The 19,954-nt window shown below is 40.8% G+C and overlaps 1 protein-coding gene across 17 annotated transcripts in view; it reads right to left on the reverse strand.

The window, feature by feature from the left end:
- Positions 1–9,006: 9,006 nt before the first annotated feature.
- Positions 9,007–19,954, reverse strand: part of TCP11 (t-complex 11) — a 61,123-nt gene continuing 50,175 nt past the window's right edge. For 16 of the 17 annotated variants that reach the window (XM_035295397.3, XM_078369023.1, XM_078369026.1 and 13 more), the window contains 7 exons: positions 18,921–19,041; positions 14,578–14,798; positions 13,363–13,499; positions 12,894–13,111; positions 12,626–12,807; positions 11,690–11,853; positions 9,007–10,980 (listed from right to left, as the gene is read on the reverse strand). In XM_035295397.3, the coding sequence (XP_035151288.1) occupies positions 10,748–10,980; positions 11,690–11,853; positions 12,626–12,807; positions 12,894–13,111; positions 13,363–13,499; positions 14,578–14,798; positions 18,921–19,041 (1,276 nt within the window). In that variant the 3' untranslated portion in view covers positions 9,007–10,747. Of the gene's footprint in view, positions 10,981–11,689; positions 11,854–12,625; positions 12,808–12,893; positions 13,112–13,362; positions 13,500–14,577; positions 14,799–17,238; positions 17,349–18,920; positions 19,042–19,954 lie in introns of those variants that run through there. The other variant, XM_054253906.2, reaches the window with a different exon arrangement.

The raw sequence follows: 19,954 nt of genomic DNA on the forward strand, positions 1-19,954 counted from the left end.
TCTCGCTGCAGCTCCCTTTGGATTCCGTGTTTTCCTTGTTCCCTTCCATGCCTAGCTGGATTGCAGAGTTAAGTTTATGATTATGAAATAAAGACTAAATAACAACAATAACAACATAAAAAGACACAATAAGGAAACAGGAAAGTATGGCCCATTTGCAGGAGAAAAAGAAACTGAAGTATTCTGGGGCTGAAAAGTAAAATATTCAAAGTGAAAAAATAAGTAGAAGAGTTCAAACAAAGCTCTGAGGAGGCAAAAGAAAAAAAATGAGTGAACTTGAAGATAGAGCAATCAAAATTATCCAGTTTGAGAAACAGAAAGAAAAGTAGAAAAATGAACAGAGCCTAAAGGACTTATAGGATTTCATCAAGTGCACCAGCATAGGTATTATGGAGTTCCAGAAGAAGAGTAAAAGGGGCAAAGAATATTTGAAAAAATAATGGCTTAAAATGCCCCAATCTGATGAATATTGTCCATATCCAAGAAACTCAACAAAATCCATGTAGGATAAACTCAAAGAGATCAACACCAAAATACATTATAATCAGAATGCTGAAAGACAAACACAAGGAGAGAATCTTGAAAGCAGCTAAGATTTAACAGCCAATTTCTTATCATAAACCGTAGAGACCAGAAGACAGGGGAATGAGATATTCGAGGTTCTGAAAGAAAGGAATTATCAACTAAGAATTCTATATCCAGCAAAATTATCCTTCAAAGACATACTGAAACATTCTTGGGTAAACGAAAGCTAAAGAAGTGTGTTGCTAGTAGTCCTGCCCTACAAGAAGTGCTAAAGGGTGTTTTCAGGTTGAAATGAAAATCAGTAGACACTATACAGTAACTTAAAGCCATATGAAGATATAAAGAACATCAGTAAAGGTAACTACATAGATAAATATAAATCCAGTATTACTGTATTTTTGGTAACTCTTTTTCTTTCCTTTAGAATTTAAAAGACAAAGATATAAAAAATAATTATTATAAATCTATGTAAGTGAGCACATAATGGATAAAAATTTAATTTGTGATAATAACAAAAAGAGGGATTCAAGCTGTATAGAGGCAGACTTTTTATATGCTATTGAAACTAAATAGATATCAATTCAAACTAAATATCTATAAATTGTGGGTGTTAATTGTAATTCCCATGGTAACTACTAAGAAAATAACTCAAAAACACAGAGAAAAGGTACTGAGGAAGAAATCAAAATGGTACACAAGAAAAAATTAAACCCAAATGCTGGCAGTAATAGAGGAACTGAGAATAAAAATGATATGAAATATATAGAACACAAACAGCAATCTGGCAGAAGTAATTTTTTCCTTATCAGTAATTGCTTTAAACATAAATGGATTAAAGTCACCAATTAAAAGACAGATTGGCAGAATAGATTTAGGAAAAAAACAAGATCTAACTATATTTTGTTTAAAGAGACTCACTTTAGATCCAAAGACACCAACAGGTTGAAAGCGAAACATTAGAAAAAAAGAGATTTCAGGTAAATAGTAACCAAGAGTCTGAGATAACTATACTAATACCCCACAAAATAGGCTTTAAGTAAAAAATTGGTAAATGAGACAAATAACGACAATATATACTGATAAAAGGGTTAATTCACCAAGAAGATAGAACAGTTATAAACACATATGTACATAAAAACAGAGCCCCAAAATATAAAACATTCACCAAATTAAGAGAGAAACAGACAGTTCTACAATAATAGATGGAGACTTCAATATCTTGCTTTCCAGAACAGATAAAACTCATCATAAAATTAGCAAGAAAGGATAAAACAGCTAGAAAGAAGATCAACAAGGAAATGGAGGACTTGAACAACACTATACATCCACTAGACTCAATAGACATAGATAGAGAACTTCACCCAACAGCAAAATACACAGTCTTCTCAATTGTGCATGGAACATTCTCCAGGACAGATCATATGTTGCGTCACAGAACATGTCTCAGTAAAATTTAAAAGACTGAAATCACACAGAGATCATTTTAAATATTTTTGAGGAATCTCTATACTGTCTTCCATTATGGCTGTAACAATTTGCATTCTTATCAACAATGTACAGTCAGTGTAACTTAACGGGGATACATTCTGTGAAACTGTTAGATGGTTTCATCATTGTGTATGATGGTATAGCCTACTACACACATACAGCCTACACACACCTAGATTGTATAGCCTACTATAAACATAGGCTGTCTGGTATAGACTATTGCTCCTAGGCTATAAACCTGTATAGCATGTTACTGTATTAAAAACTATAGGTAATTATAACACAGTGGCATTTGTGTATCTAAACATAGATACTATAAAAATATGGTATAAAGATAAAAAATAGTACACTCATCTATGGCACTTATCATTAATGGAGCTTCCAGGACTGGTAGTTGCTCTGGGTGAGCCAGTGAGTTAGTGGTGAGTGAATGTGGAGGCCTAGGACATTACTGAACCCTACTGTACATTTTACAAACACTGTACACTTATGCTACACTAAATTTTAAAAGATTTTTCTTTCTTCAATAGTAAATTACCCTTAGCATACTACAATGTTTTAACATGATACACCTTCTTTTTTTTTTTTTTTTGAGATGAGTCTCACTCTGTTGTCTAGGTTGGAATGCAGTGGTGCGATCTTGGCTCACTGCAACCTCCGCCTCCCAGGTTCAAGCGATTCTCCTACCTCAGTCTCCTGAGTACCTGGGATTACAGGCACCTGCCATCATGCCTGGCTAATTTTTTTGCATTTTTGGTAGAAATGGAGTTTCACCAAGTTGGCCAGGATGGTCTTGGCCTCCCAAAGTGCTGGGATTACAGGTGTGAGCCACCATGCCCAGCCCCTTTCTGATTTTTTTAACCTTTTGATTTCTTTGTAAAAGCACTTAGCTTAATATAAACACATTGTACAGCTGCATAAAAATATTTTTTCTTTATTATCCATATATTTTTTAGAGGTCTCGCCCTGTCAACCAGGCTGGAGTGCAGTGGTACAACCATGGCTCACTGCAGCCTCCACCTCCTGGGCTCATGGAATCCTCCCACCTCAGCCTTCTGAGTAGCTGGGACCACAGGTACATACCACCACACCTGGTTAATTTTTTAAAAACATTTCTGTAGAAAGGCTGTCCCACTCTGGTGCGCAGGTTGGTTTTGAACTCTTGGGCTCAAGCAGTTCTCTCACTTCAGTTTCCCAAAGGGCTGGGATTACAGGCATGAGCCGCCACATCCAGCCTATTATCCACATTCTATAAGCTTTTTTCTATTAATTAAAAAAAAAAAAACTTTTTTGTTAAAAACTAAGACACAAACACATGCATTAGCCTAGGCCTGTACAGGCCTAGGCTAATGATGTCATGATCATTACTATTACTGTCTGCCACCTCTACATCTTGTTTCACTCCAGTTCCTCAGAGGCAATAACACACATGGATAACATCTGTGATAATAACGCGTTCTGGAATACCCCCTGAAGGACCTGCCTGAGGCTGCTTTACAGTTAACTTAAAAAGTATATTTAAGTAGCAGTACACTCTGAAATAATGATAAACAGTCCAGTAAATATATAAGCTAGAAACAGTCATTTACTATTGTTATCAAGTATTATGTATCATACACTATTGTATATGCTATATTTTCATATGACTGGCAGTACAGGTTTTTTGGAGTTTGTTTTTGTTTTTTAGACTGAGTTTTGCTCTTTTGCCCAGCCTGAGGTGAAATGGTGCGATCTCAGCTCACTGCAACCTCTGCCCCCAGGTTCAAGTGATTATCCTATCTCAGCTTCCCAAGTAGCTGGGATTATATGCGACTGCCATCACACACGCCTAATTTTACTTTTTTTTGTATTTTTAGTAGAGATGGGATTTCACCATATTGGCCAGGCTGGTCTTGAACTCCTGACCTAAGGTGATCCACCTCAGCCTCCCAAAGTGCTAGGATTACAGGAGTGAGCCACTGGACCTGGCCTTGCAGTAACATGTAATAATACATTGTGCTATGAGGTTATGACAGCAATGATGTCACTAGGTTAAAGGCATTTTTCAGCTCCTTTATAATCTTAGGACCACCATTAACCTTCACTGACCTAAATGTCATTATGTGGGCCCATCACAGTGGCTCACACCTGTAATCCCAGCACTTTGGGAGACTGAGTCAGGTGGATCACTTAAGGCCAGGAGTTTGAGACCAGTCTGGCCAGCATGGCGAAACCCCATCTCTACTAAAAATATAAAAATTAGATTGGTATGGTGGCACACACCTGTAATCCTAGCTACTTGGGAAGCTAAGGCAGGAGAATCGCTTGAGCCTGGGAGGCAGAAGTTGCAGTGAGCTGAGATCGCACCACTCACTCCAGCCTGGGTGACAGAGCCAGACCCCATCTCAAAAATAAATAAATAGGCCTGGAGCAGTGACTCACGCATATCATCCCAGTACTTTAGGAGGCTGAGGCAAGTGGATCACCTGAGGTCAGGAGTTAAAGACCAGCCTGGCCAACATGCCAAAACCCTGTCCCTACTAAAAATACAAAAAATTAGCGGGGCATGGTGGCGGGAGGCGGTAATCCCAGATACCTGGGAGGCTAAGGCAGGAGAATTGCTTGAACCTGGGAGGCAGAGGTTGCAGTGAGCCAAGATTGCAACATTGTACTCCAGCCTGGGCAACAAAAGCGAGACTCTGTCTCAAAAACCAAAACAGAAAAAGAATAAATAAATGTCATTATGTGGCATGTGACTATATAATGGTTCTCTTTTCTCCACATCCTCACCATATAAACAGAACTACCTTAAGATCCAGCATTCCCACTTCTGCGTATACATCCAAAGGAAATAAAATCACTATCTTCAAGAAGAATCTTCACTTCCATATTCATTGCAGCATTATTCACAACAGTCATGATATGAAAACAAACGTCCACTAAAGGATGAATGGATAAAGAAAATGTATGCACACACACAACAGAATATTATTCCATTTTTTAAAAAGAAAGGAAATCCTGCTATTTGTGACAATATGAATGAATCTGGAAGTCATTATGCTAAGTGAAATAAGCCAGACACAGAAAGGCAAATACTGCATGAAACCCTGTCTCTACCAAAAACACAAAAAATTATCCAGGTGTGGTGGCACGTGCTTGTGGTCCCAGCTACTCAGGAAGCTGAGGCAGGAGAACCGCTTGAACCCAGAAGGCAGTGGTTGTAGTGAGTCGAGATCACACCACTGCACTCCAGCCTGGGCAACAGAGCGAGACTCCGTCTCAAAAAATAATAAATAAATAAATTAAATTAAAAATTAGCCAGGTATGGTGGCATGTACCTGTAGTCCTAGCTACTTGGGAGGCTAAGGTGGGAGAAAGGGATCACTTGAGTCCAGGAGTTTGAGCTTATAATGAGCTATGATCACACCACTGCACTGTAGCGTGGGTGACAGAGCAAGAAGCCCTATCTCTAAAAAGGAAAAATAAAATCAATAATCTAATTTTACACCTAATGAACCAGAAAAAGGAGGGCAAATTAAACCCAATGCTAGCAGAAAGAAGGAAATACTAAAGGTTAGAGTAGAAATAAATAAGAGCATAGAAAAACAATAGAGATAATCAACAAAACCAAATGTTACTCTTTGAAAAAGATCAATAAAATTGACAAATCAACAGCTAGATTGAAAAGTATAAAAAAAGAGAAGATGGCTGGGCACGGTGGCTCACGCCTGTAATCTCAGCACTTTGGGAGGCCAAGGCAGGCAGATCACTTGCAGCCAGGAGTTCAAGACCAGCCAGACTAACATGGTCAAACCCTGTCTCTACTAAAAATACAAAAACTAGTTGGGTGTGGTGGCGAGTGCCTGTAATCCCAGCTACTCAGGAAGCTGAGGCACAAAATCGCTTGAACCCAGGAGGCGAGGCAGAAGATGCAGTGAGCTGAGATCACGCTACTGCACATCAGCCTGAGTGAAAGGGACTCCATCTCAGAAAAAAAAAAAAGAGAGAGAGAGAGACGATATACATAATTAAAATCAGAAATAAAAGTGGGGAAATTACTACCAACTTTACAGAAACAAAAAGGGTTATAAGATTATACTATGAACAATCATACGTAAAATTTAGATAATCTAGATAACTAAACGGACAAAGTCCTAGGAATATCAATTACCAAAATGGATTCAGGAAGAAAAAGAGAATCTAAATAAATAGGTCTATAACAAGCAAAGAGTTTGATAATCAAAACTTCCCAACAAAGAAAAGTCCAGTACTACATGGCTTCATTGGTGAATTCTACCACTTGTTTAACGAATTAACACCAATCCTTCTCAAACTCTTCCAAAAAAAAGAAAGAAAATAGAAGAGGCCAGCATTATTCTGATTTCAAAGCCAAAGACACCACAAGAAAACAGACCAATATCTCTTAGGAATACAGATGCAAAAATCCTCAACAAAGTGCTAGCAAACTGAAATGAACAGCGTATTAAGAGGATTATACACCATGATCAAATGGGACTTATCCCATGAATGCAATGTTGATTCAATAAGAAAATCAAACAACATGATATATCATTAATAGAATGAAAAAAGTAAAGCATATGATCAGTTCAATCGATGCAGAAAAAGCATCTGACAAAATTCAAGGCTAAGTGTGGTGGCTCATGCCTATAATCCCAACACTGGGAAAACAAGATGGGAGGACTTCTTGGGCCCAAAGGTTTGAGACCAGCCTGGGCCACATAGTGAGACCTCATCTCTACAAAAAATACAAAAATTAGCCAGGCGTGATGGCACACACCTGTAGTCCCAGCTACTCAAAAGGCTGAGGCAGGAGGATCGCCTGAGGGCAGGAGGTCAAGGCTGCAGTAAGCCATGGTCACCCCACTGTACTCCAGCCTGGGTGACAGAGCAAGGCCCTATCTCCAAAATTAATTAGACAAAAAAACTCAATACTGATTCATGATCAAAAAAAAAAAAAAAAACCAAAAACAAAAAAACGGAGCAAACTAGTAATAGAAGGCAACTTCCTTAACACAATAAAAGGTATTTATGAAAAATCCACCTCAATGGTGAATGACTGAAAGCTTTCTCTTCAAGATCACGGTATTAGACAAGTGCTTTTATCACTATCTTTAGACATTGCACTGGAAGTTCTAGCCAGAGGAATTAGGCAAGATAAATAAAAGGGATCAAAGTTGGGAAAAAAAGATCCAAAACTATTTCTATTCTCAGATGACATGATCTTATATATAAAAAATACTAAAGAATTCACACACACACAGTATTTGATATAATAAACTCAGTGAAGTTGCAGGGTACAAGATCAACAAACACATTGATTTTCTTTCTATACACTGCCAATGCACAATATGAAAAGGAAATTAAGAAAAACAATTCTATTAACAATTACATCCAAATGAATGAAATACTTAGGAATAAATTTAACCAAGGAAGTGCAAGGCTTGTACACTGAAAACTATAAAATGTTGCTGAAAGAAATTAAAGACCTAACAAAAGGAAAAGACATTCTGTGTACATGGATGGGAAGACAAGATGGCAATACTCCCCAGTTGACCTAAAAATTCAATATAATCCCTAACAAGGCCAGGTGTGGTGGCTCACACCTGTAATCCCAGCACTTTGGAATGCTGAGGTAGGCAGATCACTTGAGGTCAGGAGTTCGAGATCAGCCTGGTCAACATGGTGAAACCCCATCTCTATTAAAAGTAAAAAAATTAGCTGGGCATGGTGGTGGGTGCCTATAATCCCAGCTACTCAGGAGGCTGAGGCAGAATTGCTTGAACTCAGGAAGCAGAAGTTGCAGTGAGCCATCATGCTACTGCACTCCAGCCTGGGCAACAGTGAGACTGTTTCAAAAAAAAAATATGTGTGTGTGCGTGTGCACACGCACACACACACACACAGGAGACTGTTTCAAAAAACTATGTGTGCTCACACATGCGCGCGCACACACACACACACACACATATATATATATATCCCCTATCAAAAATTCCAACTTCCTTTTTTACACAAATGGATACTAAAATTCTTACAGAAATGAAGGGGACAGCCATGTCATCTTGAAATACAACCTAGTTGGAGAACTTAAACTTCCTAATTTCCAAACTTACTACAAACCTTACAGTAATCAAAACAATGTGTTACTGGCATAAGGATAAACATATAGACCAATGGAATTAAATGGAGTCCAGAAGCAAACCCTTCATGTATGGTCAATCAGTGTTTGACAAGAATCAAAGACCAAGACCATTCAATAGGAAAAGGACAATCTCTTCAACAAACAATGCTAGAAAAACTGGATATCCATATGCAAAAGAATAAAGTTGGACCTGTTCCTTATACTGTATACAAATACTAACTCGAAATCATAGTTTCTCAATAAATTAAGCAGAGATTATCATAATATTCAGCAATTCTATTCCTGGATATATGGGTAGACACTCAAAAGCACAGAAGACAGGTGTTCAAACAAAAACTTACATATGAGTTTCATAAGTAATGCCAAATATTCACTGTGGCATTATTTACAAAAGCCAAAATACTCAGCATTGTATGTTGAAAGGTACACATAGCCAGAGAAGGGAAAACTGAGGGCTTGCTGGCTTCTCAGCTAGTTAAGGGCTGAAGTAATACCCACTGACTGATGAGTAGATAAGCAAAATGTGGTATATTCATGTGACAGAATATTATTTAGCCATAAAAAGGAATAAAGTACCAATATGTGCTAGAACACTAATGAATCTTGAAAAATGAGTGAAAGAAGCCAGTCACAAAAAGCTACATATGATTCCATCTACAGGAAATATTCAGAGTCAGAAAACCCATTAAGACAGAAAGATTAATGGTTGCCAGCAGCAAGGGAGAGGGGAAAATGGGCAGCGACTTGTTACTGGAATGGGATTCCCTTTGGTGATGATGAAAATGTTCTGGAACCAGTCAGTCATGATGGTTGTACAACATTCTGAATGTACTCAATGTCACTAATGATAACTTTCATATTACGTTTATTTGCTCCACAATTTAAAATATGAATGAATATACATTAATTTTTTAAAATTCCCTCAAACAAGTGGGCAGGATCGAGTGCAGCTATCTTTCCTTGTTTAGGGACAAGATCCCTGTCTCCTCCATGAGAAAGAATAAGAAAATAAATTCAAATTTTCTAATGTATTGATGACTCCCAATTTTAATGGTGAAGTACAAAGCAAGGTTCTATTGTCAGTTCAGGGTCTGCACCCACCAGTCAGACAATCTTCTTCCCTGGAATCCCTTTTGCCTCTAAAATAATGAGGCTTCCAAAATGTGGATTTTTAAAAAATTCAAATAGTTGCAAATCAGAGAATCCAACTGGGTAAGCCTCGCCATTTATTAAACATACCACTTGGGCTTCCTCATCCTGAAGCTGTCTAGTTATAAGACTGGAAAATGTGAATGATCCAGGCCCTCCAACTTTTCTGGTCATAGTAAAAGTCACATTGTGTTGACGTAGCTCTGTCACCCACCTAGGATCTACCCTCTAAAAAAGGAAATCAATTAGAAGGAAACCCTGGGCCTAAGGGAACTCAAATCCCCCTCCTGTTGTTCTTCCTAGATTAGGTGTGTTAACAGTCAGCAACTTCCATCACATGAAATGAGAACATTGTTCTTCTTCACCTTGCCTTGCAAACACATAACTGAATTTCCATTTTCTAAATCTGAATTGAATATTTTCCTCATTTCAGCCACACTAGGCTGGAGTTTGTCTGCTGCAGTCAGCCTGAAAATGATGAGTTGGTCTCTACAATCTCAGGAGACAAGCCCAAATCCTTCCTAGAACATCTCTCATTTGTAATGCTAACAAGAGCTTACAACTACAACTGCCCAGAAGGGAGGCTTCCAGAGAAGCCAGAAGGATGGAGGCTGCTCCACCTCTGAATGCCCACATGACCTCTGTCTGGAAGAACAGAGGTCTAGGGTGTTCTAGGCTTAGAGATGAGGGAAAGGAGACTTACTGGGCTAGAGAACAGGACCAGGAATAAATTTGATCCAAGTCAGTCACAAACCTAACTGCCCAAGTCTGAACTCTGGATAACTTGAGAGGTCCCATGAACGCTGAAATTGTCCTTAACAGAATGCTTGCTTGTAGCTAATATCCATTTTCATCCAGCCCCAGGTTTGCATACTGCTTCAGACCATGCAACTAAGGGAACTGAGGGTCTTAATAGTCCTTGACTTCTTGTTGCATCCTTTGAAACCTTTTGAGCTCACTTCCCTAAACCACATCCTCTCCTAAGGTGAAACAGACAAAACAAAGGCTTCCAAAGAATCCCTTATACTCAAAATTTGGATAATTCCAGAGTTCTCAGGGCCCCCTGAGTAACACTTTGCCCTTAAAAGAAAATAATGCTAGCACCTGGGTGTCTTGGCTGCTCAGCTCTGTATGTTGAAAGGTACACATAGCCAGAGAGGGGAAAACTGAGGGCTTGATGGCTTCTCAGCTAGCTAAGGGCTGAAGTCACAGGGCTTGGCCTCAGCTGCAGCACAGGAAAAATGGAGGATATTTACACTTCAGAAGTTTATTAGCAAATGGTTTTGGGCCAGTTGGTGTTTACATGCTTGATCCCTGCAGCCTTGATGTACTAGCTGCAAGGGCTGGGATAGAACCTCACTGTCTGCTGGTCACTGGTGATGCTACCCTACGAAGATGATGGGCCTCTTGGATCCAAGGTACCAGGGCTCTGAGCCCACGCTATCAGGCAGATTCCACTTTTGTTTCCAGTGCCTGGGCTGGGGAGATGAGAGTTTTGAGGATCTCAGTGTAGTAGGGACCAAACACCTCCTGATTGTGGTGTGTCAAGTTGATAAACTTTTGGCCCAGTTCTGCCAGTTCTGCTTCAATGAGAGTAAGGCCTCCAGGGAGTTCTAACAGAGACCGCTGCACACCAAGAACCAAACAGCATTTGAGAAACAAATGGATCCGCTGATCTGTGAGCAAGAAAAGACAGTGAGAAGGGAAAAAGCAAACAGATTTCAGAAAGAAACATTTCCCCTGGACTCTACTCACCCAGGTTCTAAGTTAACAGATATGCACCAACCTGCCCACTTACCTATAGATAAGGAAATTTGTTGTGTTTGGAAAGGGGGTTGCCATCTTGCTCTCAAGGAAAATATCAAAAACTAGTGTGTCAGTAAATTTCAGACTATTCAAAAGCTTGTTTAAGTATCCATCAGTTAGATCCTAGTGAGTGTCTGACGTAACAGGAGGATCTTAGACTGATCCTTCAGATGGCTAAGGTAGGAGGAAGCTAGCCAAGTTTATGGCCTCCACTCCTGGGGAGTCCCTACTACAGGAACATGTCTTCCAGCCAAATTCAGCATTAGTTTCTTGTTGGGAGATGTGGGAGATGTCAGATTTCTTGGTGCAGCCAGAGAATGACCTATAGGCCCAAATGACTTAACCAGGTCAGTTGGATTCCACATCTAGAAGTCATGAATTTCTGGGTGTAGATCATCTTTAGAACCACAGTCAGTCTTTAAACTGATTTGGATATGACTTCAACCTAGCATTTTGAAAAAACTCAAGGCTAAACAATGACATACTCAATGGCCATGCTTCCTGTTGCTAAAGGTTGGGTTCTATGGTCAGGATCTATCTCTCCTGTCACCATTCTCACTACCCCACAAGCATATTCACCAATGACACTGCGGACACAGTTCTCCTTCCTGGCAATGTTCTGTAGCTGTCCCATCAGAGATGTTGCATTGTCACTGCTTAGAGCAGCAAGGCCCATATTCTTGAGGCTTTGATGGATTTCCTTAGACACCTGTTCGCTCACAGACAGTATAGCTTCCTCAGGCCTAGAACATGAAAGAAAGTAAGCTGGCACCTACCCGGTAACCCTGGCATAGGCCCAGAGCCCAGCATGCTCTATACCAGATGCCAGGCCCACTCGAGGGAGAATGTCAGCCATCCTCTCCATCCCCAAACCCCAGCCCCTGGCAGGCTGCAGGGCCCAGTGGGAAGGTACAATGTCCTCACTGTAACCCTCAAGACACCAGCTATTCTCTATGTGTGGTACCATGTTCTACTTCTTAGCAAACAAAGCAAACTATAAAATCAACTCTGGAAAAGTGCTTAGTTGTATTCTTGGATCCACTCATCATTCCTTAGTCCCATGGACTTTGTTTTTACATATACATGTTTAAGACTTTATTGGGCATTTTCCAGGATCATCTGTCCTACCTCATCATTTATAACTACAAACCTCGCCTTCTGATTCTTCCTTTTCCTCTGGTGTGATGGCCTGCACACAGTGGGATGTTCAATCAATATTGCTGACCAACTGACCAAGTCCTGGATATATATGGTGATATCAGCCCACTGTCACCACTCAACTAGATAATGTCCCTCTTGCAGCAAACTATCTTCCATGCTACCTTTTTTGGAAGAAAGTTTTTCCTTTGTCACAAGCCTCATGACCACTTATGGAAAGAAACCAACAATCTTTGTAGATGGTTCCAAAGGGCCTTTCTGTGATCTGTGGTAGACAGTAAGCAACCATTTATTACCTGCCTATGTTTTAAATACCACATATCACCTTCTAATCTAAAAAAGAACTATGCAGCTTACCTGGAGTGAAAGTCTTCCAAAAGGGATTTGGTTATGCGTTTTAGTTTATCCACAAACTGGGGTGAGCCAAACAAAACACTGCCAGAAAAACTACTGGCCACCAACAAGACTGAGGCCATGATGGTTAACTGGTGCCACTGGGACTCCAGCTCCTGCAGCCGGGTTCTGTCCATCAGCAGGGTCTGGAACCAGGGAAGAACAGGCTGTCACGGAGGTCCTGATGGAAGCCCTGAATATAAAACAAGGCAATGTCCCCAGACATTCCTACCTCAGGGAACTCTTCATTTTCAGGGTCCCAGAGAAGGAGGTTCAGGAAGCCCTGAGACAGCACCATTGTGGGACTGAGAGGCTCTGGGATTTTGGCTGCCTCGTTAGGAGAGGGGCCAGCCACACTGGAGGAGTCAGAAGTGTCTGGGCAAGTCGGAGGTGACGTGGTGAGATCTGCTGCTGCTTGGGTCAGCCATTTGGTGGTATGATTAAGGAGGCCTATGACAGGGAAGGGAGTGTGTAAGCATCTTTAGCATCTTCATCTATGAGGCTTCAAGACCAAGGTTCTTTTCAAGATATTCAATAAATAAATGCTTTGAGGGTCTTTCTGTCTTAGATAAATGTTCCTTCCCCCTCCTCTCACCTAATAAGAAACTTTCTAGTCCCAGAAAGAGAGTACTCTCTAACATTATAAAAGTCATACCCAAGGTAGTATCTTTCCCATTCCTGGCCTCACATTAGATACATACTAGGCTGCTTATTGAGGAGTTCCTGGAATTTAGCCCGTTCATACTGAATGGAGTGTTCCTGCAGGTGGGGTTGAAGGCTCTGGATAGTGTAGTTCACCATGTCCATTTTCATCAGGCCCAGAACCTGGAAGATCCCTCTGACACAGGAGGAAAGAGAATATTTATATTAAATGGAACCTAGTAAGCTGGAAACGCACCCAAGAAGTCATTAAATCACTGTATTTTAGAGTTAGGAGGGGGCTTAAGAGTAACTTAGTCCTACCTCCTACATTTTCAGAAGATAACATGGCCCAGGACCCAATACCCAGGGTGAGTTAGTGGCAGAATTGGGAACAGCTAAGTCTCTGGACCTTGAAGCTTTCAATCTGGATCTCCTTCACTATGGTCATTCTGTTGTCTCTTAAAAAGGGTAGTCAGTGGAAAGAAATACACCATCATGCTAACAATATTCTTATAGAATTACAGAAGAAAGATTATAAGTGATGCTATTTCTGACTCACTGGGCCAATTTTTTTTTTAACTTTCTGGGTTTTGGTTCCTAGAGCTGTGAAATAGGGATGACCACCTATCACTGTCTCCTCATAGTGTGTGAACTAGAAGAAGAGAAAACCTAGGAAAGGGCTGGGTATGGTGGCTCACGCCTGTAATCCTAGCACTTTGGGAGGCTGGGGCAGGTGAATCACCTGAGGTCAGGAGTTCGAGACCAGCCTGGCCAATATGGTGAAACCCCATCTCTACCAAAAATACAAAAGTTAGCCAGGCGTGGTGGTGAGTGCCTGTAATCCCAGCTACTTGGGAGGCTGAGGCAGGAGAATCACCTGAACCCAGGAGGTAGAGGGTGCGATAAGCCAAAATTTTGCCACTGCTCTCCCCGCCTGGGCAACAAAAGCGAAATTTTGTCTCAACAACAACAACAAAAAAAAAAAAAAAAAGGAAAACTTGGGAAAGGGATATTTCAATTTCTTAGAAGAAAGAAGTATATACTGTAGTGTTTTATGGCATTATAGAGGAAGGCCCAATAAGGTTAACCAAAAGGCCCTATGGGTCTGTCTTTGGAAAAGAAAAGTTAATTGATCAGAGAGGAGAAAAGGATTCTTAGTCAGGTCTTTAGCAGGAAAGAGTTGGTCAAGATAATGGCTATAATCTAGGTCTGGCCCAGCTTTTCCCAGCTCAAGGGCTAAAGCAGATTTTTGGGGGCAGTACCAAGTTTCATACCTCAGTAGCCAAACAGGATCCGTAATGTTTTCTAGTTTCTGCACGGCTTCATCTCGAACTGGTGCACACAGCAAAGCCATCATGTTGAGAACACACTTAGAGAGAGAGGGGACTTTCAGGGTCCCATGTTCTGCTTCCTCCTTGAGCAAGTCCATGTCCAGAGTTTCTTCAATCTTAATTCTTAGGCGGTTCTGGCGTGGTAATAGCAGTGATAGCAAGATCTGCCCAGGAAAGAAAGTCAAAGGAGTTGATCTGTTTAGAGCCCAAAACTTTATCCAATGGGCAACCCCTTTAAAGATATACCAGCCTATGTTTTTTAAGGATCAAGAGGTTGGATCCCTATATTTCCCATGGAATATTATTTGTTCAGAGGCCAATGATAATTCAAGGCTTAAGGGTATCAATTATAGGAACCATATATGATTTTCTAGGTAGAATGAGATAGAGATGAATAAAATCAACGAGTGTGTTAAAAAGACATACAGGGTATGATAAATATAAAATACCCACCATCACATAGTGATGAAGTCTCTTAACTTTAAAATGTAGGCATTTTTTAGATTATTTTACTTCAAAGGGCAAGAATGAAATAGGCATAGGAGCTGTTTCAAGTCACTGAAATAGCCTATTAACCCCAAAAATAAGTTCGTAGTGAAGAGGGACTCTTATTCATCCCTGTGCTTCTGTAACACAAAGGACATGGTGGGGGCCTAGGGGATAGGGTTCAATGAATATTTAATTGAATAGAATATGGTGTTGTCATAGCAAGATCTCAACTGTTTACCTTCATGTTAAACAAATAAAATCAAAGCTGCTCCATACTATCTATTTTAATTGCCAAGCTCTGCCATTTACCAGTTTGGAGCCTCTCAGCTCCAAATCTACCCTTTAGTGCCTACTCTGCAAAAATGGAGCTGGGCCCTGAAATTATTTTTCCTTTGCTAGCTGGCATAATGTCAGATTTTGTCAAAAGAGGGTGTTAAAAAGAAACTGCAAGAGAAAAGGGCCTTCCTTCCTGGCTCTGCTATACTCCTCTCAGCAAGCTCCCGCACTGTGGAAGCTTCTCTTTCTTCAAATTACTGCATGGTTTCTGTCTCTTGACTGGACTCTGACTGATAAAAAGTTGGTACCATGAGTGAAGTTTGAACTCAGATAGTCATATGTCCACTGGATCCGATGACCAGGAAGTATCAACTACTTTAGATGCCTTAGAAACACATGCAAACTTAGGGATAGCAGATGATTCCCACAAAAATTCAGGGGCCTGTCACCTCAGTAAAGTTTCTAGAGTTTCAGTCATCAGGAGCTTTTCAAATGATCCCTTCCAGGGTGAAAGGCAAATTGCTGTACCTGAGCCACCCACCATTTTAAAAAATGGCATAATACTTAGGTCTTTGGAATTTTTTTTTTTGAGAAAGAGTCTTGCTCTGTTGCCTAGGCTGGAATGCAGTGGCATGACAATGGCCTCCAACTCCTGAGCCCAAGTGATCCTCTCACCTCAGCCTCCTGAGTAGCTAGGACTACAGGCACATGTCACCATATCCAGCTCAGTTTTCTCTATTTTTTTTTTTTTCTGTAGAGATGGGGTCTCACTATGTTGCTAGGCTGGCCTCAAATTCCTGGCCTCAAGCTATCCTCCTATCTTGGCTCCCAAGTGCTGGGATTACAGTCATTAATCACTACACCTGGTTCTCCTTTTTTGGATTTTTTTGAGACAGGGTCTCACTCTGTTGCCCAGGCTGGAGTGTAGCAGCATGATCACAGCTCCCTGTAGCTGCCACCATCTGGGCTCAAGTGATCCTCCTACCTCAGCCTCCCAAGTAGCTGGGACTACAGACATGACCACCATCTGCAGCTAATTAAAAAGATTGTTTTTCAGCTGGGCACAGTGGCTCACACCTGTAATCCCAGCACTTTGAGAGGTCAAGGCAGGCGAATCATGAGGTCAGAAGATTGAGACCATCCTGGCCAACATGGTGAAACCCCGTCTCTACTTAAAAAAAAAATACAAAAATTAGCCAGGCTTGGTGGCGGGTGCCCATAGTCCCAGCTAATGAGGAGCCTGAGGCAAGAGAATCACTTAAGCCCAGGAGGTGGAGGTTGCAGTGAGCTGAGATCATGCCACTGTACCCTACCCTGGTGACAGAGTGAGACTCTGTCTCAAAAAAAAAAAAAAAAAAAAAAAAAAAGATTTTTTTTTCTAGAAATGGGGGTCTTATTGTATTGTCCCTGCTGGTCTTAAACTCCTGGGCTCAAGCAACTCATAATCCTCATTGGCCTCTCAAAGTGCTAGAATTACAGGCCTGAACCACTACAGCCAGCCCCTTTTTGGATTTTTGAGGCAACATACACCACATTTGTGTTTGTTACTTTCACATTCATTTGAGTGATTTTGATTTAATTAGAATCACTCAAGTTTACCCATACGTTGCAGGGTGGGGAGGAAGGGTGCTAACAAACCAGAGCAAGAGTAGGCTCTGCAGCAAGTTTAGATTATAGTACAAGCCACTCTACCATTTGGGCCTTATGATCCTGCAGATCCAATGACACTTTAAGTGTCCATAGCAAATAAGGGTGCTGCACAGCACCAATAAGAGAACCACACATGGACCTTTAGAAATTGGAAGCAAATCTATCCCTTCTTTACTGATAATTATTTGCCTTTTGAGAAACAGCTTCTTGGGCCTTGGCAGAAAGTAAATGTCTCAGGCTCTTCAGCAATGAAGGTTTGGGTCACTGCATCAGATGAAGAACTCCGACCAGCTGAAGTTCTAGCCAAGGACAAGGGAAATATGGAATGAATGAATAGTGGAAGAAAGAAGCCATAGATATCAACTATAGCCTTGTAACCAGTTATGGAAACAGGACTATAAATTTTATCTTTGCTTACTATATGTATGTTTATTTCTATAGGCCAACCTTTTGTTCTTCCTCCTTCTTTCCATTGTTACTTTATGATTTAGCCTTTAGGTAACAGAACATTCCGTGAAACTGGCTGAATTTGAGTGATGGATACAGTAACTATTTGGGCCATGTCTCCCCAGTTGGGGGGAGAAGATAAATAATAAATAGCTAGCTGTCTTGTAAGAGTTCTTTTCAGGAATTCAAATGTGTATAGAAGACTGCATGTAGAAGCTGAGTAGCTACAGGGGTGGAATGTGCCATTCATCAATATATTGCCTCACAGATCCTAATCCATTGTTCTTTTCTCTGCTCTGTGAAAATGGAGCTAAGTCCTTTCCATATCTTTTCTTTTCCAGATGACACATTTTAAGCTTCATCTGTAGAAGGTGTTACTTAGTGTTTTGTGCTGTCTAACATACTGCCGTAATCCTAGTAGCTTATAACAACACATACATTTATTATCTCAGTTTCTGTGGGTCAGAAGTATAGACGCAGTTTAGCTGGGTCCTCTGTTCAGGGTCTCACAAGCCTGCAAGCAAAGTGTTAGCTGGGCTGCATTCTCATTTGTAAACATGACTGGGAAGATTGTTTTCAAGTTCATTCAGATTGTTGGCAGAATTCATTTCCTCACAACTGTACACTTGAGGGTCCCAGCTTCTTACTGGCTGTTGTTTGGATGCTAACTCCAGGTCCTAAAAGCCACCTGCAGTGCCTTGCTATGTGGCCCTTTCGGTAGGCAGTTCACAACACAGCTGTTTGCTTCTTCAGGCCCAGCAGGAGAATCTCTCCTTCCAGTCTCCTAAGACAGAGTATTATATGATGAAATGTAACCATGGGAGTGATATACCATCACTTTTGCCATATTGGTTAGAAGTTGCAAATCTCATCCACTCAAGGGGAGATTATAAAAGGGTGCAGAACATTGTGATCACCTTAAGGTATGTCTGCCACATACTAGAAAGACATTGTAAAAGGCAAGAACTTTTCTTCCTGCTTCTGGTATGCTCACTCAGCAGGCTCCTGCAGTACACAGCTCCCGAAGCATGAATAGCTTCTCCAGTGCTTGGCTCCAGCAGTGTACGGTGGTCAGCAGCATACACAGGCCAGCAACTTCTCATGGAATAGATATACCTTCTCAAATGAGGTCCTTGGCTGGCCTCTCTCAGCCATAGGGGTATGACAGATGCCCTTTATATATGATGTTCAATAATTCTTAGTTCTCTTTACTCTTAGTAGCCAAGTCCTCATTTCTCCTATTCCCTGTTATAATATTTTATATTAAACCCTCCCTGCTGAAATTACTGTGTGATTTCTGTTTATTGCTTAGTCTCTGACCGATTCATGGACCATGTTCAGTTGAGATTTGCTACCACTGACATTCTAATGAGCTGGAGATGTCTAGAAACTTTACATTTACAAACGGAAGGTCAGTCACTCACCTCTTTAATTTCTTTCAGAAGTTCAAGAGCACAACTGAAGTCAGGGGGAGTTGCTGATAGTTGCTCTTTAAGATGGTCCCAAAAGGCATTGTGCATTGTCTCCTTGACCTTGCCTTCCAGACTATATAAGTGGGTTAAATGAGCAGATTATTGTCTCAACCCCAAAACGGTTACAGTGTCACAACCTCCTAACCCCAAACTGAGTTTGCTATGGTAAAAGACCATTATAATAACAGGGAAAGGCCAGGAACTATGTTGCAACTACAGCGGAATTGAACAAGCAAGGGTTAGATTTGTATTTCAAGGGCAATGGTAAAACCTCTCAGAAGGGCTCCTTGTAAATCCAGAGCAGCCCTCCCTCTGCAGTAGGAAGAACCCTGAATGGAGATGTCATGCCGACTTTTAGCACTGACTGTGCATTTAGCCTAGATATATAACTTGATTTCCATTTGTGTATATACAAAGCATTGAGCTAAATGGTCTTTCATTTTCTTATACTCCTGAAATCTAGGAAAGGATATTCCTTCTTTGAAAACACCAAATGTCCACAGATATGTCAAATCAGCATGTCTAAAACTAAATTCATTATCTTTCTCTTCCAAACTTACTCCTCTTGTATTCCCAATTTCAGTGGCACTACCATCTGTCTAATAATGGAAGCCAGAAAGATCAGTCTTTCTTTTCCACCTTGAAAAAAAAACAAGGAGCAAAGGAAATTTGTTTTATTTTATCTTTTGAGACAAGGTCTCACTCTGTTGTTCAGGTTGGAATGCAATGGCACAATCAAGGCTCACTGCAACCTTAACCTCCCAGGTGCAAGCAAACCTCTTGCCTCTGCCTCCAGAGTAGCTGGGACCACAGACATGAGCCACCATTCCAGCTATTTTTTTAAAAAATTTTTAGTAGAGATGGGGTCTTGCTATGTTGCTCAGGCTGGTCTTGGACTCCAGGGCTCAGCAATCTACTTCCCTCTGCCTTCCAAAGTGCTGAGATTACAGTTGTGAGCCACTGCACCTAGCCAAGGCAATTCAATT

This window comes from Callithrix jacchus, chromosome 4 (genome assembly GCF_049354715.1).
Source record: "Callithrix jacchus isolate 240 chromosome 4, calJac240_pri, whole genome shotgun sequence".
In the NCBI taxonomy this organism is placed as follows: domain Eukaryota; kingdom Metazoa; phylum Chordata; class Mammalia; order Primates; family Cebidae; genus Callithrix; species Callithrix jacchus.